The following is a 16440-nucleotide window of genomic DNA, read 5'->3' on the forward strand; positions in this document are numbered from 1 at the left end:
GTAGCTCAGTGGTAGAGCTTCTGCTTTGCACACAGAAGGTCCTAGGCATCTCCTGGTAGGGCTGGAAGAAGACTTCTCTGAAATCTCAGAGAGCCACAGCCAGACAGTACTGAGCTAGGTGGACCAATGGTCTGACTTGGTACAAGGCATGTTTCTATGTTGAGTGAGAGACTTTCTGGAAACCCTTCAGAAGAGATTTGGGGGTTTGTGTGTAGAGATATTTTTCTCGAAATGTTGAAGCCACGGGGTCATTTTTTATTTCTCACTTGCTGCGAAATGGAGTCCTGTCTAGCTTTAATGGTATCACTCATATGCTTTATGATAAAAAACAGGCCAATGCAAGAATATTAGCACAAAGCATTACATGAAATAATTAACAAAAAGAAATGTGTTTTTCAGCGGTTGCAGCACTCTTCGGATCTAGTCAGTTTCATGGTGGAGTTGAAGACTGTTTTGGTGAGGAACTATATTACAGAGGATTAGTGATCCTAATTTGTCTCCTTACTGTTTACTTTTACTTACTTGTATAATAAGCAAGATACCCTATTTGCTAATCTTCCATAACAATTGCAGTTTTTCATATGATCCTTCTGGAATTGTGTTGTATCTGCAATGTAATGGCCAATACTATTGCTTATGTAACCTCTTTTTACAAGTTACTAGTTAGAAACTAGGCTGTGGTTTTCCAAATGCAACTGTTTCAAGTTACTCCTTTTCAAGTGTAGCCTTTTATTAGCCTTGTATTATATTATGTCATGTTACAAAAACCACAAAGTAAACACATGAGAGGGAGCAGTGGGGATGAGTGTGCTGATTTTATCCCCTTTGTTTTTCCACTTTTAAAAATTGATTTGTCATAAAGATATGTACAAACTGACACATAACCATGTAAACAATAGCAGAACCATACATGGAGCATATTCAGTATAAAAATCTAATTACAGCGATGCAGTTACATATACAGTAGCACAAATTTGAGGAAGAGTCTCTAGACCCCAACCACAATGATGAGTGACTCATGGGAGGAATGCTTGTATGACTCTTCTCAATTTATATAATCTTTAAAAAAGTGAGAACCAGTCCGCATCAAAATGGACTGATTTGACTTTGCCCTGGACTATTTGTCTATGTCTAAAGCAACACTCAGTTAAAGCAATGTTCCATGCATTTGCAAACCTCTTCGTTGTTTTCATTACCTTCAAATTTGTGGAAGATGGCTGTTTGAAGAAGAGAGCCTTTTTGATTTGTGGAGACTCATACGTTTTGGAACCTTCTAAACACAGAATGGAAAAACAATGACAGAGGAGGCATAGCTAGTGTGCCCCATTGTGCCCCTCATGTTTATTTCTTGGATTGGTAACCCCTGCATAGAGCTTGTTTGAACAGGCTGAATATCTTTCAGACTAGAAGGGAGGAAAACGGTTACCTCTTAACTTCATTGCTGGCCATAAAGGAGGAATATGAGGCAATGTGCATCCATTAATTTACCTGCCTATTTAAGTTCTTGGGTAGCACAGTATTACTAGTGTAAGAATATCTCTTTATTGCCTATATTTCCATCATAAAGGTGATTCCAGAGCTAAAAAATGAGAGGCATGCTTTATTTTGTTCTGATTTTACCATGGCCATGGTTTCTGATTTATACCTTGCGAAGGAGAAATGGAATAGGAACCGACCATTGCAAGGTGAAATCCAGTTGCAACTTCAAAAGAACCACAGTTTCATTCCTGTGAAAATGTTAAATTTCAGAACCTGGGGATTTGGATATTTTGGAGAAACCCTGAGCTATTTTCAGCTGGATGTAAAGAGGCTCTCTATGACACTGGTTGTTTTTTTTAAGTACAATTGAAAGTACATACACACTTTGTTTAAACTTGCTTTTCTTTAAATATTTTTCCTGTTTGTTGATAATGTTTAGTGCTGAGGACTTTTTTAAACTATAATTTTTAGCACAGTGAATGTGCAGCAGTTATACACTTGTTGCAGAAGATCCAGATTCTTCTTGAGAAGCATATCATATTTTTCCAGCACTCAGGCAACAATATTTTGTTGCAGGTTAAATGATACGCTTTTGTGCATTTCTTCTGCAAATGCTGTGCGAAATGATACTGCTACATGAGGGCACCTCTTGGATAGTGCTTCTGACTGTCTACTGATGAGCAGCATAATTCCCTTCATATCTGCACTATTTTATGACTTCTTATAATTTCTTTTAGAGGTTGATTGCTCTCTCATTGTGCCACTCAAGTGCGTACGTGCCCATGTAACCCTTTTAAGAAGAAAACTGCAGACACCAGCAAGGATTTCATGTTTTCTTTCCCTCTCCTTGCAAAAATTCTACCATTTCATGATTTTTCTTCTTCTCTTTTTTACCCTAAGAGTGTGTCCTCCCCTTCCTGAGCTCTGAAGCACACAGATCTTTTTTATTTTTCTGTTTCAAAAGACAAAAACCACAGCTAACCCATGCAGCAAGGCTATCATTTGCAATCCATTTGGTGTGGACAGTTTGTTGTTCTGCTGCCAGTAGATTGTGGCAAGGTGAAAGGCTGAGATTTATCACCTGATAAGCTCTTAGAACTTGTAGTTGGAAATAAAGTTGGAAACTGTCATGATGTTTCTATCATACTACTCTTCATTTTTTTAGGATGCCTCATATTAAACTTTTTGATAGCTCTGAGCTTCATTTTCTGAATCATACTGGAGTATATTTCCAGAAGGAACTTGGTCAGTGGTTGTGAATTTTTTAATAGGTAGTTCCACTAGACATAGGTTTTATGTATCCCTTTCTCTTCACGGTGTCCTTCTAGCCAGAGTGTTTGAGTGTTCCAATTTTTTTAAAATCTCTGAAGCATGCTTCAAATTTGTATTCATATATGCATTGACAATGCCTGATTAAAAATGTGGAGAGATTTCTACCAGAGGGTTCAAAAGCAGTTTAATGGACCCAACCTTTATTAGTATGAGGACCCCCTTTTAACCTCAAAAAAATAAAAAATGAAAATGCAAACCCCGTCATTCCAATTGTTGCAATTTTAGGCTTCATTAATTGAGAAAATACATAATGACAAAAAAACTATTATGAATTTAATATGGTATAAAACCTATGTAGATCTACGCAGAAGACAGCGCACACTGCGCTGTCAAATGAGCAATTATGATATGGTGCTTGTACATGTCTACTCAGAAGCAAGTCACAGTGAGTTCAATTGGACTTACTCCAAAGTGTACAGAACTGAAGCCTCAATGCCCAGACTTTCCTTTAATTACTGTTAAGGCACACATCACTTCTTGTTAAAAGGAGAAAGGATATGCTATCTTGGTTCTTCCCTTTTCCTTTGATTAAGGAATGAGACAGAGAAGATTGTCATTCTCCAACTCCTCCCATGCTTTTCTTTCCTTAGTTCCCATCTCTGTTTTCACCCCTTGAATGCTTTGAATCTGGCCATTTTTATGTGCAGTGGTACCTTGGTTCCCAAACGGCTTAGTTGTTGAACAAATCGGCTCCCGAACGCCGCAAACCCAGAAGTAATTGTTCCGGTTTGCGAACGTTTTTCGGAAGCCAAATGTCCGACTCAGCTTCTGTGGCTTCCGATTGAGTGCAGGAAGCTCCTGCAGCCAATCAGAAGCCACGCCTTGGTTTTCAAACGGTTTCGGGAGTCGAACGGAGTCCCAGAATGGATTAAGTTTGAGAACCAAGGTACCACTGTATAGGGAATAATTTGTAAACTTCAGAAGACAAAATCTGTGTCCTGGTCCCAACCACATGTTTTGTGGAAACAGAAGGCACAAAGAATGAGCAAAAGAGAGCAAATTGGGTAGTAACAAAATTTGGGTGAGAAGAAAGAAACGGGGTTCCTAGACTCCAGGTGCAAAGAGTACAAGAGTTATTGGGGGGGGAGGGGAGGCTAATGGGGAGAAATAGTTTTATTCTGGAGAGGCTGTTCAAGCAGAGGCTGTTCCTCAGTGCTCCTGGAGCGAGCCCTGTGGGAGTTGTGGTGTCAGCTACTACTACGGCTCTCTCCTCCGTGAAGTGCTTGGAATCCACTCCTAGCATACCTGAGCAACCAGGCTAAGCCATGAGCTGAGCACTGGAGAAGCAGGAAGGGACGAGTTCTGTGGTGCTGACAAGGCCCTGCCAGCAAGGCTTGAGGTGTAGAGGATCAGACTCTAGCAAATAAGTGTCCATAGCCTTCACACACTTACCTCAGTGTAAGTTCCATCGAATACACCGAAACTTCTGAGTAAATGTGCATAAGATTGCATCCCTAAGCCTTGCTGAAAACAAGGAAACTCATTTTAATTATGAGTGTCTTATGAATAGACATATAGATTTGCATTGTTAGCCATGACTAACCTTAGCTGGATTGGGATTCATCTGAATGTATACAATCAGTATATATATATTTCTAAGTTGTTTAACACTTGAAAAACGTATAAGATGCTATCTGTTTCAACAGGAAGTTGCTTTGAGAAACACACAAGAAGTTCATGCGCCTCCATCTCCATACTATTACTCTGGTGTCATCGGAGATATAGAAACTTTGGGATGGAATAAGTATGCCATGTTTAATAATTGTGATCTTGAATAAACTGTTTAGTAAATTTAACATGCTTGTTCCTGAAGAAATAGTATTTTCAGGTTTCACAAATGGGTTATTATAAGTGTTTAAATAGCTTTTGTTATTATAACTAGCCTTTAATTAAGTTCTTAACATAGATTTTTTAAAAGGTCTTAAGAAGAACCTACAGGTCAAATCTTGTTTCCAATTGAAAGTCTCTTCCACAGAGTTTATGTAGTATGTAATTGGGATTCCCCTCAGGGCAGTTAGGGTAACTGGTCTTTGACTCCATTCTTTTTTTTGCTGGTTTCCTTAAAAAGAAAACAAAGAAAAGAAGAAGAAGAAAGGACAAATTGAAAAAGTCAGAGCTTTACTCTTACTTTCGCTCTTCCCTGATTATTATAGGGTAGAAAGAGGAAGGGGGTCTTCCAGAATAACAGATGCAAAACGCTATCCTAGTTACACAGGAGTACAGTGGTACCTCGCAAGACGAATGCCTCGCAAGACGAAAGGGTTTTTTGTTTTTTGAGCTGCTTCGCAAGACGATTTTCCCTATGGGCTTGCTTCGCAAGACGGAAACGTCTTGCAAGTTTGTTTCCTTTTTCTTAACACCGTTAATACAGTTGCGACTTGACTTCGAGGAGCAACTCATAGCACGCGGTGTGGTAGCCTTTTTTGAGGTTTTTGAAGAAGGGGAACCATGGATCCTCTGCTCACGACTGCAGCAGATCCCCCCTGCCACCCGCAGGCATTCGCTCCATAACACGCACAGACATTTCCCCTTACTTTCTAGGAGGAAAAAAGTGAGTGTTATGGTGCAAAAAATACGGTAATCTAAAAGTGGTCTTCTTGCCACAATGCAAGATAATGCTTTAACAAAGATTACTAATCGTATATAAATTGCTGTGCTGAATTTCCTACTGTACCTGTATTTATAATTTGTTGACCAGAACAGGACAGTCCGAGCATGTAACATCGATCGTGGCCTGACTGCTAGGTGATGGATGAGCACTTATATTATGTTTTATTATGTGTTTTGTATTTTAAATATTGAATAACTTTATTGTAATATTTTGTAAGTCTGAGACATTTTGTAAAAAATGATTAACAAATATAACATATATTAAATAATAATAATAATTATAATGAAAAAGTTCATTGAAGAAGGAAATCCAAGCACAAAAGTCTTCTACTTTAAGAAACTGCAAAAATGGATCAAATAGTTGACAGGAAGTTTAATGTGTAGATAAGTGGAGGCTGACAAGAACATGCTGTGTGTGCCAAAGGTTCCAGTGATGGAAAACTGAAACATAGTGCTCACTGACCACAGCGTGAGCCCTGACACACAATGTAAATAACTCAGAGATATATGACTGCATTAAGCAGCTGGCTGGTGTATTTCAGTGATAAATCTGCAACAGCAGAAATGGCTGTCATACAGATTATTTCTGATTAATATATTTGTAACAGACTAATAGGGGTAAGGCATAAATGAAATTACACCAGAACTTGTTTCTGTTCTTCTTCCAGGGTTGTTTTTGTAGATCCTGGTTTTAGTACCATCAGGTTAAAAGCAGAAGATTCCTGTGGCCGGGAACATCTAATAACATTGAAATTAAATCCAAAGGTGAATGAATGTTTTTATGGTTTTGGGAATGGGAAAGTACATTTCTATGACTTGTGCCTCAGATATATTTTTAGTAGTTGATCTGTTGAGTAATATTAAAATTGATATACCGTATTTTTCGCTCCATAACACACACTTTTTTCTTCCTAGAAAGTAAGGGGAAATGTCTGTGCGTGTTATGGAGCGAATGCCTACGGATGGCGGGGGGATCTGCTGCAGTCGTGAGCAGAGGATGCATGGTTCCCCTTCCTTCCCTCCTCTGTCGCTCGCTTTGAAGCAGCCAAGTGGGAGAGGAGCTGCTTACACAGGTGTAAGCGGCTCCTGTCCAGTTGGCTCCTTTAAAGCAACCGTGTTCTCTGTCCCTCTCTCCTCCCCACTCAGCTCGCTAAATAGCAGCAAAGTTTTTCAGCGAGCCAAGCCGGGGAGGAGGGAGAGAAGCAGAGCCTGCTTGTTTTAAAGGAGCAAAGCAGGAGAGGAGAGGAGCCTTCTCCCCTTATACCCCTCTTCTGCATCATTAGCAGCATCCTCCTCCACACACCCCACATGTGTTCCTTCTCCCCTTAAACCCCTTGCCTGCGTTATTAGCAGCATCCTTCTCCACACACCCCACGTGTGTTCCTTCTCCCCATAAATCCCTCTCCTGCATTACTAGCAGCATCCTTCTCCACACACCCCACACATGCTCCTTGTCCCTTGAGTGCTTTTCCTTCCCTCCCCACTTAAAACGTGGTTACAAAGCACAGATCCACATGAATCCTCAGGATTTTTGCACTAGGTCACCCCAAATTCACCATTAGATCACATTGCATGTCCATGGCTACAGCCTGCACCAAAAAACACCCACCCACCCACTGTTTCATGGGGCCGCAATGGTGCAAAAACGTGGTTACAAAGCATGGATCCACATGGATCCTCAGGATTTTTGCATTGGGCTACTCCAAACTCACCGTCAGATCACATGTCTGTGGCCACAGCATGAACCACAAAAATCATACATCCACTGTTTCATTTAGAATATTTTTTTTCCTTGTTTTCCTCCTCTAAAAACTACGTGCGTGTTATGGTCAGGTGTGTGTTATAGAGCGAAAAATACGGTATGTTTTAGCTAATTTTAGAATGGTCAATTAAAGACAGGTAGCTTTGTGATGTACAGTGGTACCTCGGGTTAAGTACTTAATTCGTTCCGGAGGTCTGTACTTAACCTGAAACTGTTCTTAACCTGAAGCACCACTTTAGCTAATGGGGCCTCCTGCTGCCACTGTGCCGCCAGAGCATGATTTCTGTTCTCATCCTGAAGCCAAGTTCTTAACCTGAGGTACTATTTCTGGGTTAGCAGAGTCTGTAACCTGAAGCATATGTAACCTGAAGCGTATGTAACCCGAGGTACCACTGTAATTGCAACCTGTAGAAGTTTCTGATAGAAAGTAACTATCCAAAGTAAAAATTCTACATCAGTGATTTTGCCAGTAGAAACTATTTAATATCCTTTTGGCTTGGTGTGGGCTTTAAATGTATCCATTTCACTTCATCATTGGTCAGTTTTGAAGCTCTCTAAGGATAATGGGCTTTGTATTAGCTGAATGTTTTCCTAGTTGAGTTTTATCTACCTAGAAGTGGCCTTCCCTTGAACAAGAAACAACTCCCTGCATATGGATTGTTGTTGTTTAGTCGTTTAGTTGTGTCCAACTCTTCGTGACCCCATGGACCAGAGCACGCCAGGCATTCCTGTCTTCCACTGCCTCTCGCAGTTTGGTCAGATTCATGTTTGTAGCTTCGAGAACATCGTCCAACCATCTCGTCCTCTGTCGTCCCCTTCTCCTTGTGCCCTCCATCTTTCCCAACATCAGGGTCTTTTCCAGGGGGTCTTCTCTTCTGATGAGGTGGCCAAAGTATTGGAGTCTCAGCTTCAGGATCTGTCCTTCCAGTGAGCACTCAGGGCTGATTTCCTTAAGAATGGATACGTTTGATTTTCTTGCAGTCCATGGGACTCTCAAGAGTCTCCTCCAGCACCATAATTCAAAAGCATCAATTCTTCGGCGATCAGCCTGCATATGGATTAAAGGTAAAGGTAAAGGTACCCCTGCCCGTATGGGCCAGTCTTGCCAGACTCTAGGGTTGTGCGCCCATCTCACTCAAGAGGCCGGGGGCCAGCGCTGTCCGGAGACACTTCCGGGTCACATGGCCAGCATGACATCGCTGCTCTGGCGAGCCAGAGCCGCATACGGAAACACCGTTTACCTTCCCGCTTGTAAGCGGTCCCTATTTATCTACTTGCACCCGAGGGTGCTTTCGAACTGCTAGGTTGGCAGGCGCTGGGACCGAATGACAGGAGCGCACCCCGCCGCAGGGATTCGAACCGCCAACCTTTCGATCGGCAAGCCCTAGGCGCTGAGGCTTTTACCCAGCATATGGATTATTTGGCCACAATTGTGGCTCCCTGGCATGTGTGTGGAGTATAGGTTACAGATTCCCCCCACCCCCCTGTAAGATGGTTTGGAAAGAGAGAGGTCTAAATGACTCCTACGAAGCGCTCTTCTGTAGCTGGCTCTGGCATGTGGTTATTTGTTTGCTTTTCATTTAAAACATTTCTGTGCTATTCTTTAGTTAACAAAACTCCCGCAGTGGTTTGCAACAGTCATAACAATATCAGATAAAAGAATATAAATTAACAATGGCAGAATATTTTTTTAAAACACACACACACAGGTAAAAAAACAGCAGCAGCCAGTAAACATAATCAGATTAAAACTTGCTTGCATGCTGAAAAGACTGGGTAAATGAATGTATTTGCTTGCTATTACTGAAGAGCTCAGCCTTACTGTTTGTTGTACTATGTATGCCGTAACAAATCTCCATGTTGTCCATAGAAGGCATATCAAGAAGATGCTTGAGACAACAATGGCAAGGTTGAACTTGTGGTCCTTTATCAGCATATACACTATTCATCTTATTTTTAAATTTATTTTGTTAGAAAAGACAAGAGAGACAATGCCTGTTGTCTGCACTAGAAGGGACTCTTCACCAGCTATGCTTAGTAGCATGAGACTTCTTTAAAATGCAAATATCTGTTATTTTCTGTGACTCAATCAAGTTATCCTCTAGGAGGGCACTAGGGCTCTTCTACCTCTACCAACTTTTAACTTTAATCTCAAAGTTTCTGGTTCAATTTAAATATCACCTGCATAATTGACTTCTTATTTCTGCAGCAACCTGTATGTCAGTATTTCCCTTTTGTAACAAATTGTATACTCTTAAGGAGACGCTATTTGTGTTCCTCCCATATATGTGAACACTAATATGTAGGTTAGGTCACATGATTACACTCACCTCAAATTAGTAAAAGTAAACCCCTCCAGGGATGGCATTCCACATGTGTGGTGCCAGTACTTAAAAGGCCATTTCTCCAGTCACCACCTCATGTTTAGACAGTGGGAGGATTTGGAGAAGGGCCTCTGATTTTTACCTTAATAATTGAGCAGGCTTATGTGAGAGAATATGATCCTGTAAATAGATGTTGGTAGGTTCAGGGCAACGGTAGGATTGTCATCTGGGTCTGGTGGAGTTAGACCTGTTGCACCTTCAGTTTAATCTGGTGACTCCAGTACTCTGAGCCCAGTCTCTTTTAATTCATTTTACAACTCTCACTTTAAATCTTTAAATCAAAATTCTGATTTCTTTAAGTTTAATGAGAGCTTACAGGGTGAAATTCTAAAGCCTTCACTGCATCAGTTAAAATGTTCCTTGCAAAAAATAGCGGTCCCATTAAGTCAGATTCTTGCAGAAGCCAAGAGTGTTGCAAATTCAATTTATTTTGCACTAATTCTTCATAGCTTTGTTTTATCTAAAGTGAGTATGTTGTTGGAAAAGGAAGTAACTATTTTAGTTTTACTGTGCAGTGACCAGATTATGCAAGTTGCCAGTTGTACCTAGTGGTCATCAATCAACTCTGTTTCACAAGATTATAGTGATGAAAGGATCAATTGTGTTTGTCCTTTTTAAAAATGTGTCTGGCATTTAAACTTGCCAAGGGAGAAAATTAATATATAAAACGTGTGCTTGGTGACACAGGGATTTGATTTCTGGTAATATATGTAATAAATACACTATGCAATGATGCTCATTCATGTTATTTTTTATTTAAAGAATGTCAAGCAGAAAATGTTTGGGCATAGTCCACCAAAACTAAATTTATTTAAATCCCATTTTTTTCAAAGTATATATTAAATTCTGCCATTGCAATCAATAGGACTTATGGTACTGAAAAGTGCTCAGTTTTGGCTGGATCTTGCCTGATAGTATTTTAAAAGCTATGCAGGGGTTCTGCATTTTTGAAAAGTTGTTCTAGTATTCCTACATACAATGCTTTTTCTTAATAGGTGTTAGAAGGTTGTGTCCTTCCTTTCTTGGTGTAGATGTGATAGAGGTAGAGGTAGAGGTACCCCTGCCCGTACGGGCCAGTCTTGCCAGACTCTAGGGTTGTGCGCTCATCTCTCTCTATAGGCCGGGAGCCAGCGCTGTCCGCAGACACTTCCGGGTCACGTGGCCAGCGTGACAAGCTGCATCTGGCGAGCCGGAGCCGCACACGGAAACACCGTTTACCTTCCCGCTAGTAAGCGGTCCCTATTTATCTACTTGCACCTGGGGGTGCTTTCGAACTGCTAGGTTGGCAGGCGCTGGGACCGAACGACGGGAGTGCACCCCGCCGCGGGGATTCGAACCGCCGACCTGACGATCGGCAAGTCCTAGGCGCTGAGGCTTTAACCCACAGCGCCACCCGCATCCCTATAGTAGATGTGATACTACCAATCTAATCATGATGGGGAGAGTACTACAGGCTTATTTTCTCTCTCCTTCCTGTTCCTGTCTCTGTGAATTCTACTCTCTTCCATTCTTGAAGGAGGTTTATAAAATATGCATGGTGGAAAGAATATGGATAGAATTTTCTCCCCTTTCTTTTCTATAGTACTAGAAGTCTGTTTATATATACAATGATATGGATAGACAGAAAAATCAAGAAAGCACTTCTTCTCATAACACATAATTAATTTATAGAATTTGCTCCCGCAAGATGTAATGATGGACATTGGCTTAGATAGCTCTAAGTGGGGATTGAACATATTAATGAAGGATAAGATTATCAGTAGCTATTAGTCATGATGGCTAGGTGAAACCTCTCTGTTCAGAGGTAGTATATCGCTGAATATCAGCTACTGGGAGCAATAGTAGGAAACACCTCCTGGCCTCCTGTCCCGTTTGTGTGCTTCCTGGAATCCTCTTGTTGAGCACCATTGGAAGTAGATTGTAGGATTAGATGGACCATCGGTCTAATCCAGTAAGAGCTCCATTTATGTATTTATGTTCACCCCATTCTCTAGTTTATGTTAGCAAATGCTAACCAAAGGCCTAAATCTCTGTGGAATGATAATCCTGTATCTGGGTTGCACAGCACCAGATCATATGAGAGCGGTGAAGTGATTGAATGTTCCTCCACACGATAACATTTCCTGCACATGGAAGAGAAGATGGAACCCTTCTCCCTAACATTTAATTGATTGTGTGGACTCTGAAGTGGTATAACTCAGAAAAATGGATTAGCTCCTCAGTGGAAACTAGACCATAAAAAGGAGGGCTGGGATCTGGAGAAAGAAGTAGCCTATAGGTAACTCCCTGTCACCTTACCAAAGTTAGAAAATTGCTATTGATGCAACTGTATTGGGTTTATTATTCTGGGTAGCAATTCAGCAAAGAAGTATTGACATGTTTGAATTGTTGGGACTGGGGGCTCTGCTTAAACTCTGTTTGTAGGAGGCTACATGATTTGGCTACACAATTTGCTACCAAGTATGGAAGTCAGGGTGGAGGGCTTGTGGACCCTTTTCCTCCTCTAATTCAAGCGCTGGTTGTAGGCACTGCATTATTTTAATAGACACTATATGAATGCCTTGAAAAAGGACTATTGACTAGTAATATTTGTTGAAAATGTCCATGATTTTTTAATATCTAGTACAAAATAATATGTTACTATATGTAACAATCCAGGTTTTATTGAAGACTACAGTGAACTCTTCCCCCGCCCCCAATTCAGATCCACGTTATTGTGACTTGGTTTCGTTTTCTGAGTCCATTATTATGGCAATAAGTTAAAAACATAAATAGAACTCATATTCTTAAAAGCATAGGGCAAGCCCACACCTTTCTTGATAAGTGAGAGTGGTGTAGTCAATCCTGTAAAAGGAAAGCAGAATGTTAACTGACATTGGGTTCTTTAAACTCAGAAGAATGATTGTGTTAGTTTCTTGGGCAATTCATTGTATTTTGTCTTTAAAAGGCTGAGAATAAATGCAGATGTGCTTGAGCATGGGGTTGTGTGTGTTAGTAGGTATAAAACACATTTTAAACGATTTAGGTCTTCCATAAATGTATCAAAATTGCAGGCATATGATGTTTAGAAAATCTGGAGTACTTAAGCATACAGTAAGGAGCACTTGTCTCTTGCACAACTGCAATCCTAACCACAGGGTGTAAATCTCACTGATCATCTCAGTAAACATGCCTAGAATCACATACTTACTGTTATTCCTTTTTCCCTTCCATTGTATGATGTTTTGAGAAACGTATACCTAACTGGTACAAGAGTCTAGACTAATTTTCACACTGACTCTTTTCTATTCTATCCTGATATATTTTCTCTCTAATGCAGTAAAGGCTGAAAAGCTAATAGTCTGCACATCTCAACCCAAACTGTCCTCTATGGTCAATCATTTGTCAGGAAGTGGGACGACTTAACCCAACACCTACTGTCCTACAGATAAGGTGTGTGGCAGAAGAAAATCGTGCATGCCTTCCCTTCTCCAGCTGCATTTCCCTAACCACTCCCTCTTCATTTTGTGACTTGTTCAAAAGTCATTAGTGTAACTGACTGAAAAGAGCATGATAAACTGACAAAGCATAAGAGCTTTTGCAAGCCATAAAAGTTTCCTTTAAAAATGGAAAGTACAGCAGGGGACATGAACCATGGTAGGCGTAATAAAATATAAGTGTAAATTTGAATACCAAGTAGCCAGAGAAATAAAAATAAATGTAAGTGTAGCATAGGTGAGGAGCAGGTGTGGGAATCAGTGAGAGATTACCAGAAGCGGATATAAAGTTATAGAGAAGCTAAACTTCATTACCATAAAAGCCAATTGGATGTGGTCTACTACTGAATTAAGTTTAGCAGGGACCATAGTATTAGAAAACAAAGTAGAAGGATAATACATTCAGAGTAGTAGGTGGCAAGTATCCAGGATTAATGTTGGGTGGATTCATTTGGGAAGGTTTAAGTTGTATTTATATTTAACCTCACTTCCTCTTAACACCTCAAATGTTCGTGTTCTGCCTTTTAATCAAGAGTTTTATGAAGGTGGATTAGGGGAAAGGTAGTGGTCTTTTCATCAGTGCTTCTCTTTCAGTTTCAGCCAAACTTGGTTTTCTACATTGCGTTCAGTTGCATGTACAAGTCCATCTTATATCAGTAGGACTTGCATTATATAAATATGTATGTATGTACAGTTTGTGTGAGCGCTGGAATCAGTGGAAATTGGAGCATTAACTTCTGTTATGCTGGATCAGTCACCTCTTGTTTTCTTCCCATAGGTTCCAGAAAACTTTAGTTATGCATATGGCAGTGTTGTTAGGTTTATTAAGTTTAAAACTCATCTTGGGGCTCAACTTGTGACAGGTGGCCAGGAGATTTTTGTGACAAGAAAATGCCCTACTTTGTCTTTGCATATATAGAAAGAGATTGTGTAACATATATAGGATGCACATAAGGCAGAAAGGTTTTTTCCTGTTAATATTATGTGCTTCCCAAAGAGGTCTGCTTTCAAACCCCAGAATACCTGATTTATTCAAATTTTATTTACTCTCAGGGGTCACCCATGTCTGCGATGCCCCTGCTGAAGCCTTGTTCATTGGGGTTATGCAGCTTCGGTTTCCAGATTCTGGTGAAATCTTGCAATAATCCTGTGATATTTCACTGGAAGCCACTGCAGCTGCTTCTCCAGCAGGGGGAGCACACCTGTGTGGAGCCTCTTGGATTCTGCTGCCTGAGGTGGCTGCCTCACTCTGTCTCATGGATGGGCTAGCCCTGTTTAACTTCGTCTTTACCTTTGGATTTATTTAAACTAACCTCAGCTAAGTGTATGCTTACATTGCAAAAAATATATATATAAAAATCACTCATAAGGTGTAAAAATGTTGAACTTCCACACTTCTGTCTCAGTATCCCACAGAACCACCAGATTGCCTTGTGGACTTACCAGTTCAGTTCTCTATCTCCTGGATTCCAGAGGTAAGCAGCCTTCCTTCTTTTCTCCGGTTGTTAACAAACTTACCTGCTTAGCCTTCTGCAGGTACCTTGTCTAACATAAACTTGAGCTCTCTTCCTTTTATTCCATTTATGTGAAAAAAATAACATAATGAACATTTTATATTCTGTGTAATCAACTTGGAGGTTATGTGTGATTAAGCAGTATATAAATCCTGTTACATAAATAAATAAACTTAATTTTGTATTTAGTATTAATAGGACAAAATCCAAAGAGTCAGTGGTCAATTTTTCTGCACTTCATAACAACAACAACAACAACAACTATTATTATTATTATTATTATTATTATTATTATTATTATTATTATTATTATACCCCAACCATCTGACTGGGTTGCCCCAGCCACTCTGGGCAGCTTCCAATGAAGCATAAAGGAAAACACCAAAACATCAAACATTAAAAGCTTCCCAATACAGAGCTGTGCACCTGGCCCTTTAGTGGCACAGTTACCTCATTCTGGACCCGGGAGTCCCCCCATACTGTTTCTGTCCAGAATGGGGTACCTTCTGTCTACTTGGGACTCAACCTCTATCCGTTAACCACCATCCATCCACTGGGAAGTCAGAGCTGTTTCAAATGCAACATTTGATATGTAATGAAGCTCAGCTGCCCAAAGAAAAGTCTTCAAATTCCATTGGCTGGCCCAAGTTCCTTGCATGTCAGTCTGTAGACAATGAATATTATTATTGCTATTATTTTAATTTAAATAGCTTCCTATCAATAAATGTTCCCTGGGTGACTTCCAACTAAACAATATATAATATGCAAAGCAAACAATGAAAGACAATGAGAAAAATTCTGTGCAACAGACAGCCATTCTTTAACTGAATATACTGTTTAAACTATTCACATCACAACTCTGATATACACTCCCCCCCCCCCCGCACTGCTGTCCTATGCCATTTGGGACACGTGGGGGAACAAAAGACTGCAATATCAGGGAAATGGAGGTGACGCAAAGAATACGAAGAGTTGAAATGCTAGTAATTACCTTCTCCAACAAGAGGAGGAGAATGAGCAATTTCCTTGAGACTCATGGTGACTCAAAGGTTGAGGGATCAGACTGGATACTGAGGCTTCCGTAGTGGCTAAGCACCCTCCTCGGGCACTACTTACAGGTTGTAAAAATTGAAAAGCAGACTGTTTCGTACAGAGAAATTACTATGTTGAGGGGACCAAAGGCATGCAACCCTTCACAGGTCACGCTTGAGCCCCAAACTGTGTGGTTCCAGGCAGGCAACCAGGTTCTTTAGAAATTAGAACTCCTCAAAAATGAGGAAAGGTCAAAAAATCACCAGGAAATAAAACATGAAGGGTCATATTCCTGTAAGATCCCTGAGTAACCCAGGAAAAACCAACATGGAGCATGGAGAATAGTCAAAGGCTCAAGGGGGGGGGGGGAGAGAGAGGGGCGGGTAGGGTGACTAGCTGGGGTTGAAGCAACCGGTCCTGGAGATGAAGTTTTGAAAACATTGCATTTCCAGGCAGATTGAAGAGCATATCTTGAGAACAAGCACTTAAGTCAGTTACCTAAGGGGAAGGGTTATATGAAACAAAGGGAAAATGGGCTGTATCCAGCAGAAGAAAAGCATTACAAGACATGCTGAATGAGTGTAGATATGATGATACAAGTTTCCCACCATAGGATGCAGAGGGTAATCTTAGGATGGAGCAGTGAGGGGTCCTTTGTCTAGATCGGGGATAAGGAGCCTGGAAAATGGGGATAAGAAGCTCCAGCCAACATACATACATATATTCAGACATAATTTTATATGCATCCCACCTTTCCACAGTTCAACCCATTCACAAGGCAGCTTACAGCATGAAAAAACACAATACAAAAGTAGTCACAAATAAGATATGATACGGGAAAGCTAAATAAG

At 40.5% G+C, this 16440-nt stretch overlaps 1 protein-coding gene across 6 annotated transcripts in view; it reads left to right on the forward strand.

Annotated features, from left to right (window-relative positions):
- FANCL (FA complementation group L) overlaps positions 1-16440 on the forward strand; it is a 45723-nt gene that overhangs the window by 14644 nt on the left and 14639 nt on the right. For all 6 annotated transcript variants that reach the window (XM_028725140.2, XM_028725138.2, XM_028725139.2 and 3 more), the window contains 4 exons: positions 400-456; positions 4458-4555; positions 6090-6186; positions 14450-14518. In XM_028725140.2, coding sequence (XP_028580973.2) covers positions 400-456; positions 4458-4555; positions 6090-6186; positions 14450-14518 — 321 coding nt within the window. The remainder of the gene's footprint in view (positions 1-399; positions 457-4457; positions 4556-6089; positions 6187-14449; positions 14519-16440) is intronic.

The sequence above is a fragment of the Podarcis muralis genome, chromosome 3 (genome assembly GCF_964188315.1).
Source record: "Podarcis muralis chromosome 3, rPodMur119.hap1.1, whole genome shotgun sequence".
Classification (NCBI taxonomy): Eukaryota; Metazoa; Chordata; class Lepidosauria; order Squamata; family Lacertidae; genus Podarcis; species Podarcis muralis.